At 46.4% G+C, this 25,630-nt stretch overlaps 1 protein-coding gene and 1 pseudogene across 1 annotated transcript in view; both read right to left on the bottom strand.

Moving 5' to 3' along the window:
* Positions 1 to 863: 863 nt before the first annotated feature.
* Positions 864 to 25,630, bottom strand: part of RNF32 (ring finger protein 32) — a 30,611-nt gene continuing 5,844 nt past the window's right edge. Inside the window, exons 7-8 of the mRNA XM_070424929.1 lie at positions 1,623 to 1,790; positions 864 to 1,079 (exon numbers count right to left, since the gene is read on the bottom strand). Of these exons, the coding sequence (XP_070281030.1) occupies positions 864 to 1,079; positions 1,623 to 1,790 (384 nt within the window). The remainder of the gene's footprint in view (positions 1,080 to 1,622; positions 1,791 to 25,630) is intronic.
* On the bottom strand, positions 10,708 to 12,905 carry LOC139016622 (protein disulfide-isomerase A3-like; annotated as a pseudogene).

Consider the following 25,630-nt stretch of genomic DNA (forward strand, 5'->3'; position numbering starts at 1 on the left):
GTGATGTGGTCCCAATGCCCACGCACGGTCCATGGGCATCGCTGCCTGCTCTTCCCCAGCGGTAGAACCCTTGTGGGAGACTCGGGGATGGGGGAGAGCCACGAGCTGGATGGAGCCGAGAGCGGAGCGGCCGAGGGCTGAGACGGGCTGGTCTGCTGCAGAGTCGCTCCTGGCAGGTGTCCCTGCTCGGGGCAAGCAGCCGGGTCCCAGGGGCAGGACGCTGCGGCAGAGCAGCTCCTGGGGTTCCTCAGGGCTGAGCTGAAACGGGATGTGTGGCCCTAAGTCATGAACACGGGATTGACCGTCTTCCGATGCCGACCTCCACCGAGTATTTTATTTTGTACACATTCAAGGGCTGAAGCACAAGGGGGATTTCTTACAGAGCAGGGAAGCACCCAGGGAGCCAGCAGGAGGAGGATGGCGGGGCCTCCAGACCCTTGTTGGTCAGACACCAGCCACGGCAGCACCACGCTGCGTGGGTGCCCACCAGAGCCCCGTGGAGATGGGCCAGGTAGACAGACCGCCAGAGAGGAAGGGGCACTTTCTGTTCTGAGCAACCCCAGCCAGGCCACTCGGCACAAGTCAGCAGTTACAGAACCTCAGGAACTCGAGTTAGATCCGTCCCTCTCCTGTTTCAACGGATTAAACTCATGAATCTGGAATGTTCTTTTTACAGAGTGAAGACGGACACTGGATGAGTTGTCAGCTTTTTAAATATAGTTATGTTTCCTATGCACAACTGTGAGGGTCCTTCCCTGGAGAACAAGTTGCACTGCAGCACTGAACCCCAAGTCCCCACAGTTTGTCAGAAGTTAAGGTAGACTTTGCCCCAGAGTGGCGCAACTTTTCCCTGACCATGACATTCAACTTTGAAGAATTTTCTTCTGGTAGCAGGCACGGCAGAGGGGGCAGGCGTGGAAGGGCGAGCTGTCGCCCCAGGAGAACTGCTCCAGGGCGAGCAGGCACACATGGTGAAACATGTGGGAGCAGGACAGCAGCACGGCCTCCCGGGGGCACCGACCGCTCCCCACCAGCGGCGCCAGGCAGATGGAGCACTCGGAGGCCTCCCGCTGCAGGGCCTGCAACACAGAGTGAGAGCCTCTCAGGGTCTCAGTTCATCCAGATTAGGAGAGACCGAGGTTCTGAGAGACAGGGATCTACTCAAATGAATGAGTCTCATCCTGTGTTAAAATAACACTAAACACATGTTAATTCTATACACATCCTGTTACTCCTGTGAAAATGAAAGGGGGTTGGACCCGTCTGTGGTAAGACATTTAGAAACAAAATCCTTTATAAAATACTGAGCATCGACAATACAGAATTACTTTTAATTAAGCAATAGAATGGTCTTTTTCAGAAAACAGCTCTATGTAGCTGTTAAACATCATTATAAATGTTCTTATTTTTATGACATTCAAGTAAGTTTTTCCTCTGTTGGATTCTCAGTGGCCCTTCCTCCCATGGTCCCTGCAGACCCAGGGGGAGCGCAGGGAGCGGTGAGGCCGGCGGCGCCCGGGCAGTCACCCAGAGCCGGTGTGTGTGTGTGTGTGTGTGTGTGTGTGAAGGTCAAGGTCCCTAGGCCTCCCTCCAAGGACGCCACTTCCCTGTGGAGGGCCTACCTGTGCCTGGATCTCCTGCCAGTCATCGTCCGTGAGCCTGCGGCCACACTGCCCGTCCAGCTGCTGCAGGACGCTGCGGTTGATGGCCAGGCAGTGGTCGATTTCGGCGAAGAGCTCGTCTATGTCCGTGTGGTAGGAGCAGAGCATGCGCCGGCTGATCTCTGTGAACTGGAAACGGAGCGTCAGCTGCTGAGCGTGACTCGGTGGCGGTGGCAGGGAGTCGGCCACCCTTGTCACCAGCTCCCCTCAGGCCTCTGCCTTTGGGGAAACGGACATCTGGCTGTCTGTCTGTTTAATAACTCCTTGTCCAGGTAATTCAGGCCTAGAGGTTTCCATAAAGATCCCCTGGCTGTTAGCCTTGATGGTTGTCAGCAAGGAATACACAGAAATCAAAAGTTGACAGGAGAAAGCAGCTGGGCTTTTACGAAATTAGTCACCTATCACCTGTGGCACCACTTATTGTGCTTTAGGGAGGATGGTCACAGCACAGTGCCATGATTTCCTGCTGCGACCATAGGCAACGGAACCAGTGCTGGTTCTTGGTGTCTGCTGGCCATCTTCCCTCTGTGGTCGCTGATTATGAATGATCATTTTCGTGTGGCCATAGAAAAGGAAATCAAGCCCTAGCGGGTTTGGCTCAGTGGATAGAGCATCGGCCTGCGGACTGAAAGGTCCCAGGTTCGATTTGGTCAAGGGCACATGCCCAGGTTGCGGGCTCGATCCCCAGTGTGGAGTGTGCAGGAGGCAGCCGATCAATGATTCTCTTTCATCATTGATGTTTCTGTCTCTCTCTCTCCCTTCCTCTTTGAAATCAATAAAAATATATTTTAAAGAAAGAAAAGGAAATAAAAAGACAGATGATCACCTTCTCTCAAACTAACCATTCCGTTTGCTTTCTCACCAAACTCTGAAAGCACAGTCTGAAACCCACTGTGTAAGAATCAAACCCAGGTCCCTTTGCTCCTTGGGCGAATGCTTCAAACACTGAGCAACACCACCCAGGGCTCTGAATTCTTAAAAATTGATTCTTTTTGGGGGGGGGGGAGAGAGAGAGATAGAGAGAGAGAGAGAGAGAGAGAGAGGTGAGAACCTACAGGGTTCTTACCAGCCGGTGCGATCCGTCCACGGATGGCTCTGTCCCTTTGCCACAGAGCACAGCGTGGGCAGCATTTTACATTTCATCGCAAACGCTGAAGCAGTGTATTTGATGGTAGTGTGCAGAAGTGCAGTCTCTATTGCTCCCCACGCCCAGTTCTTTCTTTAAGGTACTATCGTTTCCACACAAAAAGATTTAGAGAAGCTTGGCCACCTTGTGACCAAGTATTTAACTGGACATTATTGGCTGGTTGTGGCACAGCATGCTATCTCCTCCTGCTGGCAGAAACCGGAATTGCAAGCGTGAAGCAAACCGATTGCAGGCCTGGCTACAATGTGCAGTTGCTGCTGTGTGATTAGTAAAGTGCAATGTTTCTGGATAGTGTGGGTAACGGACTCAGGGGTGACTGCCCTTGGTAGGCTCCGTTGTGTGCCGTACCAGGGTAACAGTTGCCAATGCAAAGTAGCATAACCTGACATCCTTCAGTGTCCTTGGGGCTCTGTTTGGCCATGCACCCCAATCACTATGTGATTCTCCCTGATCTCTGTGATTTTAAAAATATATATTTTTATTGATTTCAGAAAGGAAGGGAGAGGGAGAGAGAGATAGAAACATCAATGATGAAAGAGAGTCATTGGCCGGCTGCCTCCTGCACACCCTCCCACCCCCATTGGGGATTGAGCTCGAAACCCGGGAATGTGCCCTGACCAGGAATCAAACCGTGACCTCCTGGTTCATAGTTCGACACCCAACCACTGAGCCATGCCAGCTGGGCTCTGTGAATTTTTGTTGTTGTTGTTAATCCTCACCTGAGGATATTTTTTCCATTGATTTTTAGAGAGAGTGGAAGGGAGAAAGGGAGAGGGAGAGAGAGAGAAATATTGACTTGAGAGAGACACACTGACTGGTTGCCTCCTGCACAAGCCCTGACGGGGGTGGGGTGGGGGGAAGAAAGAGAGAAAACCTGCAACCCAGGTACATGCCCTTGACTAGGAATCAAACCCAGGTCCCTTTGCTCCTTGGGCGAATGCTTCAAACACTGAGCAACACCACCTAGGGCTCTGAATTCTTAAAAATTGATTCTTTTGAGAGAGAGAGGGGAGAGAGAGAGAGAGAGAGAGAGAGAGAGAGAGAGAGAGAGGTGAGAAACATCGACTTGTTCTTCCACTTATTTATCCATCCATTGGTTCATTCTTGTCTGTGCCCTGACTGGGGATCGAACCTGCAATCTTGCATTTTGGGATGATGCTCTAGCTGTGCTACCTGGCCTGGGCAACTCTGAATTTTAATATCCAGAATTAGAAACCATCCATCCTTTTGTAGACACCATCAACTCCTTCCATCAAGATGCCATCAACTCCTTTTTCAAAAGGTGAAGCCCTATAGTTATTGGTTTATTAGGAATTTAATGTCTTCAACTTTAGTAGGGCTTTAAATAAGCACAGTGATTGTTTTTGTTAGTGTTTTGACTACAGGTGTACATGTTGTAGGTGGTTTGCCCATTTTCCCATGAGTCCTGCAGGGTTTTTCAGGAGGCGATGATGAGGTGATGAAGGCCAGTCTCAGGCGGCTGCGGAGGAGGAGCAGGGTCATGGCTTCAGTTCAGCTGTGCCAGCCTGGAGTCTCGGGGGGGGGGGGGGCAGAGGATGGCCTCGCTGCTGAGCATGTCTTATGAAGAAAGATTGGGAAGAGCAGGGGCACAGGGGGGGGTGGGGGAGGGAGAGGCGCAGGGTGCCGGAGGCTAAGTAAATGCAAAAAGACCCATTGGAAGGCCAATGGACTTTGATATTCAGCAGGGCTGAAGGCAATTCCCTAACCTGATAACCCTTTTACTGTTTACCAAACTTTATCTTTGATATGCCTGTATGCATTCCTAAAGGGCAAATGTATATTCAAGTGAATAAAAGCAGACAGGACTGAGTTTTCATCGAGCTTCTGCACCAGAGGGAAGTTTCCGCCTGGCCCCCATGCCTTCTAAATTCATATTTCTTGTCTAGTGTTTTCATTTGTGCACAGCCCCTTCTTCAGATCCTGAACCCTAGCCGTAAATCGATGCGGCACAGGGTTTGGGAGGTGGGGGTGGGTAGGACCGTATTTGATTTCTTTATTTTCCTCTCCCAGTCATCTCAAAGTGGTGTATGATATACTGAGGGGAAAAACTTCTTAGTGTAATTGTTTTAAGAACTTTCTAAAATTTATTTTTATTTTTTTTGATTTTCACTTATGTTCTTTTTTTTTTTTTTTATTACTTAAAGCATTACAAAGGGTATTACATATGTGTCCTTTTTTTTCCCCACCCTTGACAATACCCCGGCTTCCCCTACCCCCCAGTGTCTTATGTTCATTGGTTATGCTCATATGCATGCATACAAGTCCTTCAGTTGATCTCTTTCCCCCCTCCCTCCTGCCCCCCAACCCTCCCTGGCCTTCCCGCTGCAGTTTGACAATCTGTGTGAGGCAGCTCTGCCTCTGTAACTATTATTGTTCAAAAGTTTATAATGGTCTCTATTATCCATGAATGAGTGAGATCATGTGGTATTTTTCCTTCATTGACTGGCTTATTTCACTTAGCATAATGCTCTCCAGTTCCATCCATACCATTGCAAATGGTAAGAGTTCCTTCTTTTTTACAGCAGCATAGTATTCCGTGTAGATGTACCACAGTTTTCTAATCCATTCATCTACTGATGGGCATTTAGGCTGTTTCCAGATCTTAGCTATGGTGAATTGTGCTGCTATGAACATATGGGTGCATATATCCTTTCTGATTGGTGTTTCTGGTTTCTTGAGATATATTCCTAGAAGTGGGATCACAGGGTCAAATGGGAGTTCCATTTCCAGTTTTTTGAGGAAACTCCATACTGTCTTCCATAGTGGCTGCACCAGTCTGCATTCCCACCAGCAGTGCACAAGTGTTCCTTTTTCTCCACATCCTCTCCAGCACTTGTCGTTTGTTGATTTGTTGATGATAGCCAGTCTGACAGGTCTGAGATGGTACCTCATTGTTGTTTTGATTTGCATTTCTCGGATGATTAGTGACTTTGAGCATGTTTTCATATGTCTCTTGGCTTTCTGAATGTCCTCTTTTGAAAGGTGTCTATTTAGATCCTTTGCCCATTTTTTGATTGGATTGTTTATCTTCTTTTTGTTAAGTTGTATGAGTTCCCTATAAATTTTGGAGATTAGGCCCTTATCAGATATGACGTTGGCAAATATGTTTTCCCACACAGTGGGTTTTCTTGTTGTTTTGTTGATGGTTTCTTTGGTTGTGCAGAAGCTTTTTATTTTGATGTAGTCCCATTTGTTCATTTTCTCTTTAGTTTCAACTGCTCTAGGAGCTGTATCAGTGAAGAAATTGCTTCGGCATATGTCTGAGATTTTGTTGCCCTTGGATTCTTCTAGAATTTTTATGGTTTCCTGTCGTACATTTAAGTCCTTTATCCATTTTGAGTTTATTTTTGTGTATGGTGTAAGTTGGTGGTCTAGTTTCATTTTCTTGCATATATCTGTCCAGTTTTCCCAACACCATTTATTGAAGAGACTATCTTGGCTCCATTGTATGTTCTTGCCTCCTTTGTCAAATATTAATTGAGCATATTGGTTTGGGCCGATTTCTGGGGTCTCTATTCTATTCCATTGATCTATATGTCTGTTCTTGTGCCAGTACCAGGCAGTTTTGAGAACAGTGGCTTTGTAATACAGCTTGATATCTGGTATTGAGATCCCACCTACTTTGCTCTTTCTCAGGATTGCTGTAGCTATTCAGGGTCTGTTTTTATTCCAGATGAATTTTTGGAGAGTTCGTTCTAGATCTGTGAAGTATGCTGTTGGTATTTTAATGGGAAGTGCGTTGAATTTATAGATTGCTTTGGGTAGTATGGACATTTTAATGATGTTGATTCTACCAATCCATGAACACGGTATGTTCTTCCATCTGTTTATGTCTTCCTCTATCTCTTTTTTCAATGTCCTGTAGTTTTCTGAGTAGAGGTCTTTTACCTCTTTCGTTAAGTTTATTCCTAGGTAGCTTAATTTTTTTGGTGCGATGGTAAATGGGATTGTTTTTCTAATCTCTCTTTCTGCAAGTTCACTATTGGTGTATAGAAATGCCTCAGATTTCTTGGCATTAATTTTGTATCCTGCTACTTTGCCAAATTCATGTATTAAGTCTAGTAGTTTTTTGACCGAGTCTCTAGGGTTTTGTATGTATAATATCATGTCGTCTGCAAATAAGGACAGTTTTACTTCCTCTTTTCCAATTTGGATGCCTTTTATTTCTTCTTCTTGTCTAATTGCAATGGCTAATACTTCCAGGACTATGTTGAACAGGAGTGGTGAGAGTGGGCATCCTTGTCTTGTTCCTGTTCTTAGGGGAAATGGTGTTAGTTTTTGTCCATTGAGTATGATGTTGGCTGTGGGCCTGTCATATATGGCTTTTATTATGTTGAGGTATGATCCTTCTACTCTCACCATGCTGAGAGTTTTTATCAAAAATGGGTGTTGGATTTTGTCGAATGCTTTTTCTGCATCAATTGATATGACCATGTGGTTTTTTTCTTTCAATTTGTTTATGTGATGTATCACGTTTATTGATTTGCGTATATTGTACCATCCTTGCATCCCTGGGATAAATCCTACTTGGTCATGGTGTATGATCTTTCTGATGTACTGCTGGCTCCGATTTGCTAAGATTTTGTTGAGGATTTTGGCATCTATGTTCATGAGGGATATTGGCCTGTAATTCTCTTTCATTGTGTTGTCTTTGTCTGGTTTTGGTATTAGGGTGATGCTGGCTTCATAGAATGAGCTTGGAAGTGTTCCTTCCTCTTGAATTTTTTGTAGTAGTCTGAGGAGGGTAGGTTTTAGTTCTTCCTTGAATGTTTGGTAAAACTCCCCTGTGAAGCCGTCTGGCCCTGGGCTTTTGTTTGCTGGAAGCTTTTTGATGACTGCTTCAATTTCTTCCATAGTTATTGGCCTATTGAGATTTTTAGATTCTTCCTGATTGAGTTTTGGAATGTTGTATTTTTCTAGGAATTTGTCCATTTCCTCCAGGTTGTCTAGTTTGTTGGAGTAGAGCTGTCCATAGTATTTTTTAACAATCATTTGTATTTCTGTGGGGTCTGTTGTTATTTCGCCTCTATCGTTTCTGATTTTGTTTATTTGGGTCCTCTCTCTTTGCTTCTTGGTGAGCCTGGCTAGGGGTTTGTCAATCTTGTTTATCCTTTCAAAGAACCAGCTCTTAGTTTCATTGATTTTCTGTATTATCTTTTTGGTCTCTATGTCATTTATTTCTGCTCTAATCTTTATTATCTCCTTCCTTCTGCTCACTCTGGGGTTTTCTTGTTGCTCTCTTTGTAATTCTTTGAGTTGTAGAGTTAGATGATTTACTACCATTTTTTCTTGCTTTTTGAGATAGGCCTGTAGAGCTATAAACTTCCCTCTCAGGACTGCTTTCATTGCGTCCCATAAGTTTTGGATTGTTGTGTTTTCATTGTCATTAGCTTCCAGGATGTTTTTAATTTCTTCTTTGATCTCATTGGTAACCCAATCAATATTTAATAACATGCTATTCAGCTTCCAAGTGTTTGAGTGTTTTGGGTTGTTTTTTTTATAGTTCATTTATAATATTATGCCATCGTGATCTGAGAAGATGCTTGGTATGATTTCAATCTTCTTGAATTTGGGGAGACTTTGTTTGTGACCCAATATGTGGTCTATTTTTGAATGTGTCTTATGAGCCCTTGAGTAGAATGTATATTCCGTGGCTTTGGGGTGAAGTGTTCTGAAGATGTCAATTAAGTCCATCTGATCAAGTGAGTCATTTAGGGTTGCTGTTTCTTTGCTGATTGTTTGTCTGGAGGATTTATCCAGAGATGTCAGTGGTGTATTAAAGTCCCCTACTATGATTGTATTGTTGTCGATCTCTCCTTTGATATCTTCCAGGAGTTTTTTTTATGTATTTGGATGCTCCTGCATTGGGTGCATAAATGTTTACCAGGGTTATATCTTGTTGTATTGATCCCTTTAGTATTATGAAGTGGCCTTCCTTATCTCTGGTTATGGCCTTCACTTTGAGGTCTATTTTGTCCGATATAAGTATTGCTACCCCGGCTTTCTTTTCCTTTCCATTTGCCTGGAAGATATTTTTCCATCCCTTCACTTTCAGTCTGTGTGAGTCCCTTCTAATGAGGTGGGTCTCTTGTAGACAGCAGATGTATGGGTCATGTTTTTTTATCCATTCAGCCACTCGATGTCTTTTGGTTGGAGCATTTAGTCCGTTTACGTTTAAAGTTATTATTGAAAGGTACTTGTTTGTAGCCATTTCTTTTTTTGTGTGTGGCTGTTTTCTTTCTGAGCTTTTTATTTCTTTTTACACCAGTCTCTTTAGCATTTCTTGCATTGCTGGCCTGGTGGTGATAAACTCCCTTAGACTTTTTTTGTCTGTGAAGCTTCTTATTTCCCCTTCAAATTTGAATGATAGCCTTGCTGGATAGAGTATTCTTGGATTCAGTCCTTTGCTTTGCATCACTTTGTAAATTTCCGTCCATTCTTTTCTGGCCTGATGTGTTTCTGTTGAGAAATCATTTGATAGTCTAATGGGAGATCCCTTGTATGTAACTTTCCGTCTCTCTCTTGCAGCCTTTAAGATTCTCTCTTTGTCCTGAACACTTGCCACGGTAATTATGATGTGTCTTGGTGTGGGTCTTTTCGGGTTCACCTTGTTTGGGACTCTCTGTGCTTGTGTGACTTTTTTCTTCCCCACCTCAGGGAAGTTTTCTGATATTATTTCTTCGAATAGGTTTTCTAATCCTTGTTCCTCTTTCTGTTGTTCTGGCACCCCTATTATTCGTATGTTGTTTCGCTTCATGTTGTCCCAAAGCTCCCTTAGGCTCTCCTCCTGTCTTTTAATTTTTTTCTCCAATTGCAGTACAGTTTGGGTGTGTTTTGCTTCTTTGTCTTCTAATTCACTAATTCGGTCCTCCGCTTCTCCTAGTCTACTCTTGATGCTTTCAACGGTGTTTTTTATTGCAGCGATATCGCTCTTCATTTCTTGTTGGGTCTTACATAAGTTATTGATTTTTTCATCTGTTTCTTCTTGCTTCTTGCATAAGTAATTGATTTTTTCATCTGTTTCTTCTTGCTTCTTGCATAAGCTGTTGATTTTTTCATCTGTTTCTTCTTGCTTCTTGAATAAGTTGTTGACTTTTTCCTCCGTCCAATGTATGCACTCTAGGACCCTTATTCTGAATTCTTTTTCTGTCATGTTGCATGCCTCTGTCTCACTTAGCTGCTTTTCTGGCGAGTCCTCCTTTTCTTTCCTTTGGGGGTTTCTTTGCCTACCCATGTTTGATCTCGCTGACATATGTAGATGTTGAGACGTTCAGTGGCTGCTCCCCGGGTGGCAGGGGCTCCTTGGGTTGTGGTTGCTGCTCAGACGGTTGCGTTAGCAGCTGCTTTCCAGTTGGCAGCAGCTCCTCTGGTGGGTGTTGTTCACAGCTGTGTTGGCTCTTCTGGCTGGTGGTGGGAGGCTTCACGTACAGCTGCTGTTCCTCAGACAGAGGGTGTGGTGATCAGGAGGCTTTGGGTGCTGCTGGGGTCCAATCCCAGCAGGTCCAGGGGTCCCCAAAGGTGTGGACGGAGTCGGCGAAGAAGGAATGACACGAAGACAGCCTTCAGTTGGTCAGCAGCCTAGTCAGGACCTATAGCCAGGATCTCCAGCCAAAGTTCTGGTCGGAGTTCTGGTTAGGAACTGATGAGGATCTGACCGAACTTTCTAAAATTTAAGACTTGGGAACTACTCTAGGTTGGCACTGCCCAACAGAAATCTACCCTGAGCCACATCTGAAATCTTAAAACTTCTAGGGGCTGGATTTTAAAAAGTTGAAATTATTTTTTTTGACAGTTTAAAGGGGGCTCATTTATTATCACTGTTCTAAATGTACAAAAAAAAAAATTAGAAAATAACCCCCAACTCAATTCCCTCCACCCCCAGCAACACAAATAATTTTTCCCAAAAGCACAAACATAAACTGGTCCTGGTATTTCCATGAATAGTGTAGCTAAGAAACAGTTTAGAGAAAATTTAACAGGATTCAGATAATATCCATCTATCCTCTCAGCCCTGAGAGGTAATAATCCCATATGGGTACCAGTCCTTCCCTAATGGTTTTCCCAGCTCTGGTGGAAGAGTTCTTTACAAAGTGGTATGTTTAGCTGCTGCTTTAGAGATCCTCCTGTGCCTTCTTCTTCTTGGCTTTTCTTCTTGAATTATAGGGGGGTTTGTAGCCTCTTGCTGTAGATAGCTAATAAAATCACCTAATTCATGACCACCTTCATATTTCTTTGGATCTAGCTTCTTGTTGGCTGGAGAGAAGTAGATGGTAGGAAAACCTCTGACTTCATATGGAGAAGGCACATCATTGGCTGTGGCATCCATCCTGGCTATAATAATATTTGGGTCTTTTCTGAGCTTCTCTCCCAGTTCTTTATACTTAGGTTCCAGATTCTTACAGTGGCCACACCAAGGAGCATAGAATTCATTCAGCACATCTTTATTCACATGATTCACTATTTCATCAAAATTCTCTGCTACCAGTACCTTTACAGGTCCATCATTGCTCTCTGTGATTGGCTCAGATTTTAGGTATCTCTTCAGGTTGCCATCAAAGTAATCGTGCAGGAATCTCTCAAGAGCCTTGCCATCACGCAAGAATTCCTCCTGCATGACAAACTTCTCTCCTTTTGCAGTTCTGATAGCAACAACAGGAGTCTCTCTGGCAGTGCTTTCCAAACCCAAATCGGGAAGATCATGGCTAAAGGTTTTGCAGCTAGCTACAGCAAAGTTAAGTTAGTGTCCAGCATCTGGGAATTTCTTTGCTACCATCATCACCCTGTTTCTCCAGTCGCTGGAACCGTTAGCATTCTTTTCGTAGTCCACGTCATAGTACGCCACAAGTCAGTCCTTGCCCTGTATCAAGTCTTTATTATCTTCTGTCATGTGAGGGCAGATACCAAAAATGTTTTCAAGGATAATTTTTTAAATCTTGCCACTGGTCATTTTCTGTACCTTATATGCTGAAATTTTGTCTTCAAACTTGTTCATCAGATGTGAAGGAGAAACAAAGTGATACCTTCTCCATCATCATCATCATACTTGTTCACCAGAGACTCAATATTGGTGTGTGCAGATCGGTAGTTATCCCTCACGTTGCTGGCTGCTTTTAGAAATTCAGAGTGAGCTTCACTGAATAAATCCTTGAAAAAACCCACCACAGAAGCATCTTTATCACCAATGAACTTCTCACATTCTTCCTCAGGCCTGAGAGGAACTGCAGCTGTTCGGCTTGCTTCTTCAGGGGGCTGCCAATCCCACCAGCAGGCCTGGGCCATCATAAGCACCTGAAGAATCACCATCTCTAAATACCTTCAGGGTTGGATATCCACTGACTCCATACCTGTTACAGGTGTTTGTGTTGGCAGCACATTCAACCTTTGCTAATGGGACTATTCCTTTTAATCGAGTAGCTGCGGCTTCATGCTCGGGGCAAGCCTCTTGCGGTGTCCACACCAGCAGGAGGCCCGCAGAGCCGGTGTCGGAGACGCGACTCTCGAAGCTGTCCGTGAGTTCCAGCACCAGCAAAGGGGCCGCGGGAGCAGCAGCGCCAGGCCCGGAAACAGTGCGCGTGGCGGGGCGCATGGCGGCGGGGGCGAGGCGAGGTGGGGGCAGCTGAGGGTCGGGACTCGGTGGGGCCTGCGGGAGCCGGACCTGCGATCACGCAGCCTTGGCCGGTGCTCACCGTCTTGAAATTAATTTTAATGATATATTTTATTTAACCCAACATATCCAAAATATTGTCATTTAACATGTGTCAATTGAATAATCTATTAAAGACATATTTTACATTCTCTTTCCTGGCCTGGCTCTTAAATCCCACGTGGACTGCATTTTCAGTCCATCTGAACTCGGAGGGGCCTCCCTCCACCACAGCCACGGGCTCGTGGCCACGTGTTCCGGGCTGCAGGCCCGCAGCGGGGGCTCCTGTCAGGCCTCCGGAGGCTGAGCTCGGCCGCAGAGGAAGTGTCTGATGTGGAGGGCGGTACCAGGCGGCCCACACCTTGGTCTCTTCCTTGTCCTTCCCCAGCACTGAGCGGCCCACAGAAGCTGGCGTCTCACCCAGGTGCCACATGTCCGGCTCCCCGTGCCAGGCAGGGCCACATGGCTCTTCCAAGTGGAAGTGGGGTGTCGGGAGAACACACCGGGCTCCGAGGCCCAGGGGATGGCCACGCAGGAGGAGGGCGGGCTAGTGCGCCCCGCTGCACTCCGGCCGGAAGCCTCCATCTTCAGCCACTGCGTTAGGGGTTGCTCCTTCCAGCCACGGGGTACCTGGTTCCTGGTTCACCTGTGTCTCAGGGAACTGGGCTGATGAACTAAGCCCAGCAGAACCACGCAGACGCTCAGACGTGTGATACGGGGGCATACGTTCTATGGGGTTGGACTTCGCACCTTGCAGTGCAGTCACGTGCCGCTGAGCAACGGGATGGTTGGGAAGGTGCTGTTCGATTCTGTCCTTGTGTGAAGGACCCTGCAGACACACACGACCTACACGGGCCGCCCAGTGCACAGCGGGCTACACACCCGCAGGAGGTTACATCAGGGAGCAGTGACGCCGCCAGGAGGTCACCCGGTCACTGCTCACAGCAAACCTGGTTGGAGAGCGCGCACTCTGCAGTATGGGAGCCGCAGGCACAGGCAGCAGAGGGTCATGGAAGGCGCTGCACGGGACTGCATCGCGGTCCTTTACACCCGGGGGGCACATGGCTGCTTCCTGTGCGCGCCCTGCCTGGACAGGACCGCACGCTGGGCTCGGAAGGCGCTGCCCATGGAGCAGCCAGGCCCCCACCTCCCGGCCACGCAGCCCCCCGCCCACTCTGGCCCCGCCCACCCCCCTCTGCGTCAGCCACTGCAATCACCTGGGAGGACGTCAGGTCAGAGGTCAGGCACCTCAGGCTGCGTGGGGCCAGGACGGTGAGGGCCGCCCAGGCGAGGTTGGTGCGAGTGGTCACGCTCCCGCCTCCGCTCGGTCCGCGGTCCCCATCCCAGCATGCACCGCACCGGTTCCCCTGTGCAGGTCCCTGGACACGGAGGTGCCGGGACGCGTGGCGCCCGGGTCCCTCAGGTGGGCTCTCCCGAGGACACCGGTGCACCTGCGCCCAGGAGCGCTCCTTCCTGCGCAGCCGCAGTAGGCCTGGGCGCGGTGCCGACTTCACGGGCCCCCAGGGCCGCTCCACCACACGTGTGATGGAGGCACCCGCGTCCTCCCGCACCGGTGGGTTCTGCCCGGAGACCCCGCGGTGGACACGGCTCCTGACACTGCGGGCCTTCTGAGCGGCGAGCCGCGTCACGGCGACTCGGTGGCCCTGACACGGACCTGACTGTCAGGGTTTTCCCGTCGCTGCATCACTCGCTCCGGCCTTGGTGGGCGCGGACGGAAACGTACTCGTCAGTTTTCTGTGAATGTGAGAGCGGGGTCCGAATGCTAATTGGTGAAGCAGCAGAAAAGCAGGCGGATCTGCGAGGGCTGCCGTGTCAGAACCACAGCGCTGGACTCGGGACGACACCTTGTGCGGAAGAAGCAGCCATTGCTGTCGTCTCAGGCCACAAATCCTATGTGTTTTGCTTTTACTTCAGAGTATTTTCTAGCTTTTCAACCCAAACCGCCATTTTCCAGTAATTCACCAAAATGACTACCACAGAGGGAGAACAGAGAGGCCCCGCCATGTCCTCTGGGCCTTTGAGGGAACAGGGAGTCGCTCCTTTGGCCACATAATGTGAATCCACAAGAAAGGCGCTGTGTGGACATCGAGGGAATGGGCGCTGCTCAAAGGAGTGCCCCACAGGGTTCCCTGGCAAAACCGGAGGAGCCCAGTGTCCCCCAGCCTGCGGCGGGCATCGTGGTGGACACACAAGGGAAGGGTGAGGTTCTTCAAGAGAATGAATGTAGGTATTGAGCATGTGAAGCACGAAGAGCGAGACAGCTTCCTGAGCGTGTGGAGGAACATGACCAGGAAGAGAAGGAAGCAGGAGAGGGGTCTTGGGTGCACTGGGCCCAGCTGCCCTGTCAACATGGGAAGGACCATGACCAGGAAGAGAAGGAAGCAGGAAAGGGGACCTGGGTGCACTGAGCCCAGCTGCTCCATGCAGAGAGGCTCCTGTGAGGACCAGTGGAAAGGAGCCGGGACTGCGGAACCCACTCCCTGTGAACTCGTGGTGTGGTAAGTGCAGGAGAAAAAGACCTCTGCACTGATAAAAAAGACAAAATCAAAATATTTTCTAATTTCCATTGCAATTATCTTTTTTGACTAGGTTATTCCTAATTTGCAAACATCTGAAATATTCTTAGTTCTTAAAAATTATTTCTAAAGCACACTGTGTCAGACAGAGAGCATGCTTTGTGCATTTTAAATGGCTTAAACTATGATGAAGAATTTTATGGTCGGTTTTTTGAAGTGCTCTGTTTGCACTGAAAGAATGTGTGTTCCAGCTGCAGGGGGCAGTGTTCTACGCTGTGAGCTCTAATGCCTTGGCTCTAATACCTGTCTGGGACCAGAACCGCAGCTCTTCCTATTGAGTTCTCTTGGTAAGTACATATAGTCACACTTTATTCCTATATTTTCGCACATATTTCTTTTATAGCTGCATTTATTTTTTATGGGCACATTCAGTCCAACCTGTAATTACCATCGACTGAGTCCGTCCTGTCCTGTCCTCTATTTGTCCCACCGTTGCTTGGTCTTTATCTCTGCTCTTCTTCCCAGTGAACATTTGCTCTCTCAGTTTTGTCTCTTTACTGCTTTGAAGGTTAGAACTGTGTTTGTGTTCTTTCAGCTGTTACCCTAGAGATGCATTCAGGATTTTTGTCCTCATACAATGATCTTCTCCTGAGTTAGGTCACTGTCATTCTTGCATTGAGTCAGTGTATGTTGGGTTTGCCCACACTCTGCCATGTCCCTTCACTGTGCTCTGCATCTGGGAGTCTGATGCCATTTTCTTCCTCACGAAAGGCACCCAGTTCCCTTTGATGAAGGCATTTTGGTGGCACTCTCCCAGCTTTTGTCTGAAACTGCCTTTCTGGTGCCTCCGCCTGACTGGATTTCCATTGTACGTGTGCAGTGCTAGACTGCTGTCCCGCCTCTGTCATGACCTGTGATGTCCTGCTAGGTGTTCTGGCTTCTGCTGTTGCGGTTGCTCCTGGGAGCATCGCCTGCCCTTTGCTGTCCTGCTTTGAGAATTCTGCCTTCAGTGTTGTGCAGCTTCTGGACTATCTGCCGCCGTTGCCTTTGTCATCGTTGTCCCCTCCCCCTCCCCTCCCCTTCCCCTCCTCTCCCCCTGCCCCCTCTCCCCTTCCTCTCCCCCTCCCCTTCCCCTCCCACTCCTCCTCCCTCCTCCTTTTCCTCTAAACTGTACTGGAGTTCCTTGGGCTACTTAATCTGTGTTTGTATTGCCTTCTGATCTGGCAAATTCTTAACCCTTCTGCTTCCAGCTACAGCTACTGTCCCCATGTCCTATTTTTCTTCTGAATTCTGGTTATGAATGGAACCCTCTCATGTCCTTGCTTGGGTACATCCCTTCCCTGTAGCCATTCAAACTGAAAATGATGACGCTGGAGAAGAGGGACACACGGTAGATGCTGCAAATAAAAACCATGTGACAACATGACCTAGTGAGGCTGCCACAGAAGGAAGTTCCACATTTAGTGCCCTTAGTGGCATTTTCCTCCAGACTTTGAACAGGGTGGTTTCACTGAGTATGGTGTCCCCTGCGTTCTCTCAGCCAGACCCTGAGGGACCAGGTAGAGACCTCCTGCTCTCCCCCGGCGCCCTGCCCCTCCATGCAGACACCCACTGGCACCACCTGCCCGGGATGTGAGGGCTCTGTCACCTCCCACAGTGCAGGGGAACCTGCCGCAGTGCCGGCAGTCCAGCCCCCAGGTTCACGCGGTTCAGCTTCTCACAGCTTCTGTCACAACTAGTCACTTCCCCTCTCTGGACACAAGCTGTGTCCTCCACTCTCCTCTGGTCTCAGCAGCCACTCCCAGGGCCAGGACTGGACCTTGCCAGGCCCGCCTTGCCTCATCCCTCTAGTCTGTCCTTCCCTGGCCTGGCCATGCTGGCCTCTGTCCCTCACACATCTGATGCCCCCTCCACCTGGAAAACTCCTCACCTCCATGCCTGTTCCTCACTCAGGACCGAAGTCTGCGAAGTGCAGGCCCAGCAGGTGTCCTCGCTGCAGGCTATCTACTAGTTAGATTTAATTTACATGTTCATGTCCACTCAGCTTTTATAACAAACAGTATCACTTTCACACTTGCTAACAAAGCATTAAAAACTTTCATTTAGCCCTAGCTGGTTTGGCTCAGTGGATGGAGTGTCAGCCTGTGGACTGAAGGGTCCTGGGTTCAATTCCGGTTGAGGGCACATGCCCGGGGTTGCGGGCTTGATCTGCAGTAGGGGGTGTGCAGGAGGCAGCCAATCAGTGATTCCCTCTCATCATTGATATTTCTATCTCTCTCTCCCTCTCCCTCTCCCTTCCTCTCTGAAATCAATAAAAAAATTGTCATTTAATCCTCAGTTATATGCTTTTCATCGAGAAAAATAATAATTTCCTTTATATGTAATGGTGGCTAAAGACTATTAGCCTAGCCGGCAAGGCTCAGTGGTTGAATGTTGACCTATGAACTAGGAGGTCACGGTTTGATTCCTGGTCAGGGCATGGTTGTGGGCTCAATCCCCAGTGTGGGGCCTGTAGGAGGCAGCAGATCAATGATTCTCTTTCATCATTGATGTTTCTCTCTCCCTCTCCCTTTCTCTCTGAAATAAAAAAAAAATACATTAAAAAAATAAAATAATTTTAGCTTTATTATGTAGTGCTTGCACAGTGAGTGATTGGAAGGCCTGAAACAGTTCCTAAAGTTGTTGAGTCAGCAGTTTGGGAATCGCAGAGCTACTCTGGGTGGGCTCTGTGCTAGCCTGGGACCATGTGACCAGCACCTTTTTCTTTAGCGACAGGGCTCCCACATAGCAGGAAGGCGGGGTGGGAGCACCAAGAATCAGGAGGCGGGAGGGGCAAGCAGGTGTGTGCCCAGGGAAGAGTGGCTGTGCGGCAGGATGTGCACCTGATGCCCATATTACCACTGGCATCTCCCTCCCCACATTTCACTTGATCCAACTTCTCCTTTGCATACCTTCTAGAGCAGCGGTTGTCAACCTTCCTTGCCACGACCCTTTAATACAGTTCCTCATGTTGTGGTGACCCCCAACCATAAAATTATTTTCGTTGCTACTTCATAACTGTAATTTTGCTACTGTAAACAATATGTAATTATATATGTGTTTTCCGATGGTCTTAGGCGACCCCTGTGAAAGGGTCGTTCGACCCCCAAAGGGGTTGTGACCCACAGGTTGAGAACCGCTGCTGTAGAGGCTGAGGGTCTATGAGCCTCGCACCAACACCCCTCCCTGCCTCACTGCTTTCCTACGTGAATCTTCAGGACTGGCCAGCAACCTTCCCTCACTCGTTTCCATGACTCCATGCCTGTGCGTCCCTGCTCTCAACTCTCTGAGTATCTCTGGCCCCTTCCTTTGCCACCCATCAGGGCTGGATGCTGTTATCTCGTTCCTGTGTGTACTCACTGCTCCAGTGAGTTCCATAGATTCGGGGAATCACCTCATTCATCTTGGTGAGGCCTTTAGCATTCAGTAAAAGTTTGACTTTAAATTTGCAGTAGTTAGAAACGAGGACACACATGCCCCGTGCACATATTCTGATGGGATGACTGACAGTTTTCTTTCCGGGGTTAAAAAACAACTATGTTTGTGTGCAATGATTTTAAAGTTACTGTCAGTTTCAAGATTCCATAAAAGATCAGTGTTTAGCTAATAACCATAACATTGACATTAGCTTGTTAATAAATGTACTGAAATCCTTTAGTGTATATTTAAGGCAAATTTCTGAATGTGAACTGGTGTGACTGTCTTTATTCTTATAGTTTCAAGTATTTGAAAGTTCATAAGGGAAATATTTTAAAATGTTAAATCAACATATATTTATTGACTATCTACTGTAACCCATTCAAAGCCATGTCCTAAGTGTAGCTTTTATGAAATATTTCTTAAATGTCAAATTCTCACATGCTCAGTGTCCACCTTCCTTTACTAACTCCCTCTAGGTTACATGGGTCAGATGCCTTAGTAAGTGAAGAGCAAGACTAGCAAAGAAAAAAAAAAGACACGAGTGCTAGTTTTTAAACGAATGGTTACTATTAATTATTCAGAAATAGAAAAATGCATAAAATTTTCAATTTTAATAAGAATGACTGTCTTCATATATTTTTCCTTCTAAGTCTCATATTTCAGATATTTGATAAGTAATTAAGAGTTCAGGTTATTGATATGTAAAGCAATTTCTGGTTATTTACAAGTAATGTACCAACGAACCATTAAAAAAAAAGTATGCTCACAACAGTACTCAGGTGAACTCTGACTGCCCAGGAGGCCTCTCGGAGTGATCCATCTTGATGTCAGCAAATTGCTTACTAATGTGTTGACTTAGGGCCACCCTCAAAAGCAAAATGAAAAGCCTGGAATTTACAGCATATCAATGAATCAGTTGATAAGCTTTTACTGGTTTAATATCCTCACAGTCTTGCTGCTTGGAGCCACTTCAAGTTAGCAACAGAATGTTTGCCATCTCTATGTGATAAAGGAACTCAAAGGACTAAACAAACTTTCAGACCATTACGCTGTTTGGTGAGATGTAAATGAAAAAAGTAGGATAAATCTCACGCAGGAGGGTGCGGGAGCAAGCAGCCCCTAAAGTCAACCAGTGTCTGACAAATCACTAACTTTTTACACAATGGTCAGGACTTTTAGCTGGGGTGGAGATGATATAGTGCATTTGAAAAGTTTTAATTGCAGTCATAAAAGGCCATGCCTCAATTATATGACATATGCTAGCAGAACTTCCAGATAAGGATCAAAGGCTTTCAACGAGCAGCCGCTGCATTCTGGGCAGCACTTGGCCTCCCTGTGGGCCGGAGGCAGTCATGGGCTCGGGACCTCTGCAGGTGGCTTTGATCTGAGCTCAGGATGCACCAGGACAGCCATGTTGTCCTCACAGCTCTGCGTCCTCCCCGACAAAGCACTGCTGACTCAAGGTCAGTTCTGGATACTTGCTCACGGCACAGAGCTCAGCATCTGATCTGCTGGTTCTTACTCAGGACACTGTCTGTCTGAAAGAACCTACAGGCAGCATGGCATCGCTTTACTCGGGTGTAGTCTTGTTAGGAATGTGCCAGGGTCATCTGAAAGCAAGGCAACTCTGTGCAGAGGAATTCTCAGTGTGTGGAGGCATTAGTATTTGTAGAAAGACGGCCTCTGTATTTTACCCAGTAACACCCAATAGATGCATGAAAACTAAGTAGGAAGAGACTTCCTGAATCCCCCTGTAGTACAGGAATGAAAATGCATGGCCACAGCTCTCCCAAGGAAGACAGACTGACTCATAAAAATAGAATGGCCAAGCTCAGCTGGAGTGTTAAACACATACCTGTCTTCTCCCACTCCTGGAACTTTAAAGGAAATAAGCACTTCCTAATTTACTGTGCCTAAGGACACCCCATTGTTGCCTCTCTTTTCTATTGATTAGACTTTTTTCCCTGACGGTAACTTATTGGTCTCAACCAGTGGTTCCCAAGTGCAGCAAAGAAGTTTTCACCCACTTCCAGGATGAAAGAAAAAAATAACTTCAGTGGAGTGTTTTTATACAGCTAAATGTCTTCAGTGTAAAGAAATCTCCTTCAGTGTGTGGCCAAATATTCCTACTCTTCTGGTGTTAAAATAGTCTTTCTTATATGAGATGATTCTGATGGTGTGTCATGTGTTAATCCCAGCAGCCTGGAGACAGCGGGTACAGCACCGCATGGGCTGCTGGTAGGGGAAAGAGGACTGCGTCCCGTCTGGTTCATTGCTGGTGAGGCCGTGGAGCCGATATTTACCACTGTTGACTATGGGATGTAGCACATGATTTATTTTTCCTAGTAATGTGCAGTTTCAATTTGCATGAATTTAACATTCACCAGTGGTCAGAATGGAGCTAGAGCTTAGGAATGTGGCTGCTGGGTGCACATGTCACCCCAGATTAAAGACTGGCTGCTCCACAGGTGACTGAGAATCACCATATCCGATACTGTGGTTACTGCACAGTGTGCTTTGCAAACTCTCCAGTTTCTAAAATTGGACATTAGATCTCTAGTGGCTCTGTGCACATGTAGGTTGTGGGAGGGTGACGGGTGAGGCCTGTGTCAGAGCTGAGCTGAAAGGCAGGCCTCTGCAGGAATGTCACCGCCTGGGTCACAGAGCAAGTCTCCCACCCCAGGAGCCTCGACAAAGCCATTGTTAGTTTTAGCTGTGGAATTTCTTTATTTTTAAATGGGTGTATTCCCAGGAAACCTGCAGACACTGGTTCTTCTGAAGTTGGAGTTTAGTACACGTGTCAGTTCTGGAAAATGGGGAATATTGAGAAACCCAGACCAAGAGTTATAGTTATATTTTAAATATCTCAGTCTGTGACTTTTAGATTTTAATTGACATATAACATTGGGTACGTTTGAGGCATACAATGTGATGGTTTGATATACTTATATGTTGTGAAATTATTACCACAGTAGAGTTAGCTAATACTGCCAACACCTCACATAATTTTCTGTGGTGAGAGCACTTAAGATTTACTGTCTGAGTAACTTCCAAGCATATAATACAGCTTTGTTAACAGTAGTCACCATGCTGTACATCAGATCTGCAGAACTTGTTCATCTTATAATTGGGAGTGTGTATACTCTGACCAATATCTCCCAATTCTTTGGCAGCTACCATTCTACTCTCTGGTTCTGAGTTTGACTGTTTTAGATTTCACATATAAGTGGCACTGTATAATATTTGTCTGATTTACTTCACTTAGCATAATATCCTCAAGGTCCATTCCTCGTGTTTTTGCAAATGGTAGGATTTCTTTCTTTCTCATGGCTGAGTAATACTCTATCATCTGTCTGTCTGCCTGCCTGCCTACCTGCCTACCTGCCTACCTACCTACCTACCTCATCTTCTTTATCATTCATCTGTGGATGGACCCTTAAGTTGTTTCCATGTGCTAGCTATTGTGAATAATGCTTCACTGAAGGGGTGCAGATATCTCATTGTTGTCCTGATTTCATATCCTTTGGATAAGTACTCAGAAGTGGGATTGCTAGGTCACATGGTAGTTGTATTTTTAATTTTTAAGGAACATCCATACTGTTTCCATAGAGATTGCACCAATTACATTCCCACCACCAGGTCACCGGGTTCCCTTTTCCCCGTGTCTTTGCCAGCACTTGTTATCTCCTGTCTTTTGATGACAGCCATCCTAACGGGTGGGAGGTGGTTTCTCATTGTGGTTTTGGTTTGCGTTTCCCCGATGACTAGTGATGTTGAGCACCTTTTCATGTACCTGTTGGCCATCTGGATGTCCTCTTTGGAAAAATGTCTGTTCAGATCCTCTGCCCATTTTTTACCGGTAATCAGATGTGGATTTTTAAAAACTATTAAGTTATATGAGTTTCTTATGTATTTTAGATGTTAATCTCTTATCAGATACATGATTTGCAAATATTTTCTGCCCTTCTGAAGGTTGCCTTTTCATCGTGGTTGTTTCCTTGCTGTGCAGAAGCTTTTTAGTTTGCTATAGTCCCATTTATTTATTTTTGCTTTTGCTTTTCATGTTACGTTCAAAAAATCGTTGCCAAGACCAATGTTAAGGAGACTTTTCTCAATATTTTCTTCTAGGAACTTTATGGTTTCAGGTCTTAAGTCTTTAATCCATTTTGAGTTGATTTTTGTTATATCCTCTTGATGAGTTGACCCCTTTATCATTATATAATGATCTTTGTCTCTTGTTACAGCTTTTGAGTTAAAGTCTATTTTGTCTGCTAGAATATGCAAGACTGCTGCCTTTTGTACGGAATATTTTTTTCAACAGTTTCACTTTGAGCCTATGTGTGTCCTTGAAGCTGAAGTGAGCCTTTGGTTGGATCATGTATTTTTACCCATTGAGTCATTCTATGCCCTTTGATTGGAGAAATTAACCTATCTACATTAAGAGTAACCATTGATAGGTAAGGACTTACTAATGCCATCTTATTGTTTTATAACTGTTTTGTAGTTCCATTTTATTCTAGAATATTCCACAGTGTTTTTTTTTATTTGTCTTTATGGCACTGATGTTTTATAGTCACAGCCAGCTGTTTTGCAGAACAGTCCTCATTTTGGATTTACCTGATTGCATGTTTTCTCATGACTGGGTTGGGTTAGCATTTTTGGCATGAAAGTGCACAGGTGATGTTTTGTCCCCACGCACCTGCCACATTAGGGGCACTGGTGTCAGTTCACCCAGTTATTGGTAATCATGTTCATTGAGTTTAGGAGATGTCCACCAGACCTTTCCAGTTTAAAGACTTCTCATTCTGTTTGTAAATTATAAGTGATCTGTGGTTGATACTTTTGAGACTGTGGGAGTATCCTATTCCTCAACAGTCCTTCACCCTGTAATTTACAGTAATTTAATTTATTGACATAAGTTCTCAAACTATCATTTGTGTAATAATCATATAGTTTGGATGCATCTGTAGCATCCTGGGTAATGTGACAGTGAATAACATAGTTCAATAATCTTGGAGATTCCATTAAAACATACTGGCATTTTAAAATTGTAGGTTAAAATTATAGATTTTTATTTCCTAGCCCACGCCTATAGCTCACAAAGTGAATTCCATCAAGTTGGAAAACGTAGGAAAAATCATGAAATTGCGAGAATCACTCAGAAATGACTAAGAAGCCTCTGGGCTCTGCTGGCACAGGTGTTTAAGGACATGAGGCAGCTAGGAAGGAGGCAGGAGTGCACACCTGCCGCTAACACAGTGTCTGGCATTTGATCACTTCATCCATTTAAGGTGAGGGTTTGGTTTGCAGGTTCACACGTTAAAGGCCACGGGGGATGAGGGAGCTGGGGGAGGTGTGAAGGGATTGCAGGGAAGACGGGAAGCGAGCACACGTGGCGGGGATTCTATAACTCATTAACCGTTTGAGTCCCAAGCATGCGATCGCGCTGCTTGGTATTTCTCGACATAAAATAAAACAAGCGCTATTACGCTGTTTGTGTCTTTTCGTACTCATTTAGAGAAAGTGTGGTTGCGCTGTTTGGGATTCTTCGACAGTGTTTTTTCAATACCCCCTGGGACTCAAACGAATCGTATGTTTTCTTGACATAAAATCTCAGCAACGCGATCACTTGGGACTCAAACGGTTAAACATAGGAAGCACAAAATTTACAGGATGCAGAGGCCTAGTAAAATGCTCTGTGTGCAACAAACTGACCTCACTAAATAATACTTTTGGTGAAGAAAGATCTCAGTTGTGTGTGTATGTGCGTGTGCAGATGTACAGTCAGTTGAGTCTCATGACACTGCTTTATGTGAAAGCAAAGTGTAGCCTATATTTTTAAAAGCTCAAGTGTATGCAGATGAAACAATATTTATACTCATAAGATAAAATGACTATCAAATCTGTAAAATTCTGTAACAGAAAACAAGTAAATTCTGATTGGAGAGCCAACACTATCATACTCTGGAATTACGAAGTAACTCAGAGAAAACGGGAAGGAGCAAAGCCTGGAGAGGAGTCGGAAGCATGAAAACAGGTGTGACCTAAGAATGAATGACAACATGAGATGACCAGTCCCTGATGAAGGAGGAAAGACATTGCTGAGAAGATGATAACTGGCCAGAAACCAGGTTTCCTGCAGGGAGTGAGCATGAACACTGTAGGTTGGGCTGAAACGTCATTGTGGTCAAGGACAAGGACTTTTTAAAAGTAGATAAACTCTGAGGAACTGCGATCCAGAGAGGAGGTGGCGCACTGTTTATCCAGAGGCTCACCAGGACCGTGCCCTCCTGCCAAGCAGGGATGCCTGAGGGAGCTAGACGGCCTTTCCCTGGACCCTGTCCCCTTTCCCTAAGTAAGGGGCATGGCTGACTTGGACATATAACTTCCTCACAGACATGTCGAAAAATGCCTCTGGGTTCCCTCTGCGGCTCCCCCCAAAGGGCCAACCCCACCTGTGGAGGGGACACCTCAGTGTCGGGACAGGGACGGCACTGCGGCCTCTCAGCCAGCGCTCTGATGCTCTTGCTAGGGAAATTCCTCTCTCCACCCCTGGCAGCAGCTTTGTTATCAAGATAAGCAGTATTTTAGGTCATTTGCTCACATAGTACATTTTGTGTTATTCTGCTGCTGAGAGCAAATCAAGTATATTTCTTGATTAAATCTGAGGCATAATGATGTCACAGCAAGCTAAGAGTCTGACTTTCTTGTGCATATTCTGGTACCTCATTGCTGGGACAGCGACCTGAGTGACAGGAAGGGCACTGGGAGGACTCTGTTGTCCACTGCGGTAGAGTGAAGGTCACGGCCACTGCCTACAGGATGCCTGTGCAGCCCTGGGACTAAGTAAAGGGACGGTGTGAGCCAGAGACCAGCTCTTTGGGCTGACTGGGCATCTGAGGAACCAGGGCTGCATGTGAACATCACCTTTTCTCCCCAAGCTCAGGACGGGGCCACTTGGTTCCGCTCTCAGCGCAGGACAGTGAGGGACAGAGGGTCCCTCTATGGATGGAGCAATTATGTCACTCATTACCCCATATGGAGGGCAGGGAGGTGCAGACGGATCTAAACCCCATACACAGTGATCCTGGACATGACCGCGAGGGTCTGGCTCTGCCTGAGGGTCTGGGCCAGTGTCCTGTCCGAGCGGCCAGCTCCCCTG

This window comes from Myotis yumanensis, unplaced genomic scaffold, assembly GCF_028538775.1.
Source record: "Myotis yumanensis isolate MYYU_CA2020_CCGP unplaced genomic scaffold, mMyoYum1.0.hap1 SCAF_9, whole genome shotgun sequence".
NCBI lineage: Eukaryota > Metazoa > Chordata > Mammalia > Chiroptera > Vespertilionidae > Myotis > Myotis yumanensis.